Source organism: Cryptomeria japonica, unplaced genomic scaffold (genome assembly GCF_030272615.1).
Source record: "Cryptomeria japonica unplaced genomic scaffold, Sugi_1.0 HiC_scaffold_223, whole genome shotgun sequence".
Classification (NCBI taxonomy): domain Eukaryota; kingdom Viridiplantae; phylum Streptophyta; class Pinopsida; order Cupressales; family Cupressaceae; genus Cryptomeria; species Cryptomeria japonica.
In genome coordinates, this window is record NW_026729045.1 from 65,595 (window position 1) to 67,960 (window position 2,366).

At 39.6% G+C, this 2,366-nt stretch overlaps 1 protein-coding gene across 1 annotated transcript; it reads left to right on the forward strand.

The window, feature by feature from the left end:
- The first annotated feature begins 1,371 nt into the window (after positions 1–1,371).
- On the forward strand, positions 1,372–2,063 carry LOC131868881 (putative germin-like protein 2-2). The gene is made up of 2 exons (XM_059215687.1): positions 1,372–1,429; positions 1,528–2,063. Exons 1-2 carry the CDS (start codon positions 1,372–1,374, stop codon positions 2,061–2,063), a joined length of 594 nt encoding a protein of 197 aa, XP_059071670.1.
- The last annotated feature ends 303 nt before the right edge of the window (positions 2,064–2,366 follow it).

Consider the following 2,366-nt stretch of genomic DNA (forward strand, 5'->3'; position numbering starts at 1 on the left):
GCACTTCATTTACAACAACACACTCACCTAAAGATTAAATTTTGGCCGAGTTCAACTGTAGATGGATGTGAAAGAGACAATCTAAGCAACGCACTCAACGCAACGTGAGCAATGTTTTCGCACCCATCAACAGTTTGAGAATGAAGGCTCTTTTCTCTAAAATATCGCGGTTTACATTCATTATAGTTATGAGTATTGGAAGCGGTACGATTTTTAGTCACTGTTGTACCTTGACCCAAGGTAGTTCAAGATGCATTCAAACTACTCACCCATGACATTCTGAAAATCAGACATCAACGTCTTAATAAGGTTATATCTTATAGAGGTGATGGATTCTAGTGAATTGTAATGTCAAAACCGGATTCTATTTCCGCTACCCATCTACCCTCTAGGGTTTGGAAAAATAAAACGATCTTAAATAATTCTAAATACTAGATCCCTTGGACAACATGGTCTCTTCCAAGATGGGATTCTCAACACCACCAAAAAGTTTTTTTTCTTGTAGAATACCTCTCCAAAATCTATCTTCTTATACATTTATCCTCCATAAATTGGTTCTTATGTTTGCATATGTTGTCTTAAACCTATAATTTAGGTCTCCAAAACTGCTAAAGAAAAGTAATACACCTACTTGACTTCAAAATTGTAGATGGATGTGAAATAGATATTCTAATCAACGCATTCAATGTAAAGTAAATGAACATAAGTTATTTTGAGCAATGTTTTTCTGTCCTAGAACATAGACAATCTGAGAAATAAACATTGAATAACATAAATTAATTTAAATGACGAGAGATAAAAATCTCATTGAAAAAGGGTACAAAGCATGGACAGTCTTTAGGCCAATATCCAACTCCAAGAAAGAAACTTTCCTCTCATACCGATTCTCCCACGGTGGAGAAAGATTTATATATTGTTTCCTTTGAAGAAGCCCACCGTTCCAATTAAGTCTAAACAATTCCACATTACTAAAATGATGGCGATGGCGAGAATACGTGTAAGGCAGGAGGTAAGTTGATCTTGAGATAGGCATACGCAGCAGGGCAGGGAGAAGATAGAAAATTTCAACGTTAATGAAAGGATGGTGAGAATACATCTGCGGTAGCAGGCGAGACAACCACATGCAGTAAGACTTAGTGTGACGTAAGGAAAAGAGCAACAACTCTGGAAGGATCCGTGAAATATACGGAGTCAAGATGAATTAGTCTTTGCGGAGAGTTATGGTTTGGGCTATATAAAGCGTGTAATGGGTTTGTAATAGACATTCATATCCTGATCTCTTGTGTCTGCGTTTCTATTACAATGGCTAACCGCATGATTTACTTCACGTTGGGACTTTTTCTGTTGATATGCTGTTACAGCGACAGGGTCATGGCAGGGGATCCGGATCCCTTGCAAGATTTCTGCGTTGCAGATGAGGAAAGCAACGGTGAGTGAGAATATTTATACATAAACAATGATAATGATTTGCTTATTAGACGAGTCGAGTTACTAACAGACAGATTGATTTGATCTTGTTTTAAACAGTTTTGGTGAACGGGTTCGTTTGCAAAGACCCAATGCAAGTTTCAGCAAACGATTTCTTCTTCCGGGGACTTGGGCAGGCAGGGAACACCGACAATGATGTGGGCTCCAACGTAACGATGGCGAACGTTAAACAGATACCAGGCCTCAATACGTTTGGAATATCGTTGGTCCGCATCGACTACGCAGTGGGTGGAATAAATCCTCCTCACACACACCCAAGAGCCACCGAAGTTCTTGTTTTACTGGAAGGCCAGCTTCTTGTGGGTTTCATTGACACCAGCAACAAATTTTTCAGCAAAACTTTGGAGAAGGGAGATGTGTTTGTGTTTCCAAAGGCACTTGTTCATTTCCAGCAGAATGTGGGGCATGAAAATGCAGTGGCCATAGCTGGATTGAGCAGCCAGTTTCCCGGAGTTCAGACAATCGCCAATTCTCTGTTTGCGGCGAATCCCCCTCTCCCCGATTCCGTTTTGAGCAAGGCCTTCCGCATCACCCAGGAACTGGTGAATTACATTCAAAAGAAATTCGCATACTAAACAAAACAAACAAGAGGTCTCCCAATGAAGACCGTCTTTCCCAATTCTTTTTTCTCACCGTTGAATAAAACTATCATTTTAGGGTTATTGGCGTCCTCTTGTGCCATTCATAGCATCTGTTTTGGACATCAGCATGTCCTCATCATATTCCAAAGATTGAAAATTAACCGTTGAATAAAACTATCATTTTAGGGTTATTGGCGTCCTCTTGTGCCATTCATAGCATCTGTTTTGGACATCAGTATGTCCTCATCATATTCCAAAGATTGAAAATTAAATATTGATGTCGTTTTGTCCCTTTGA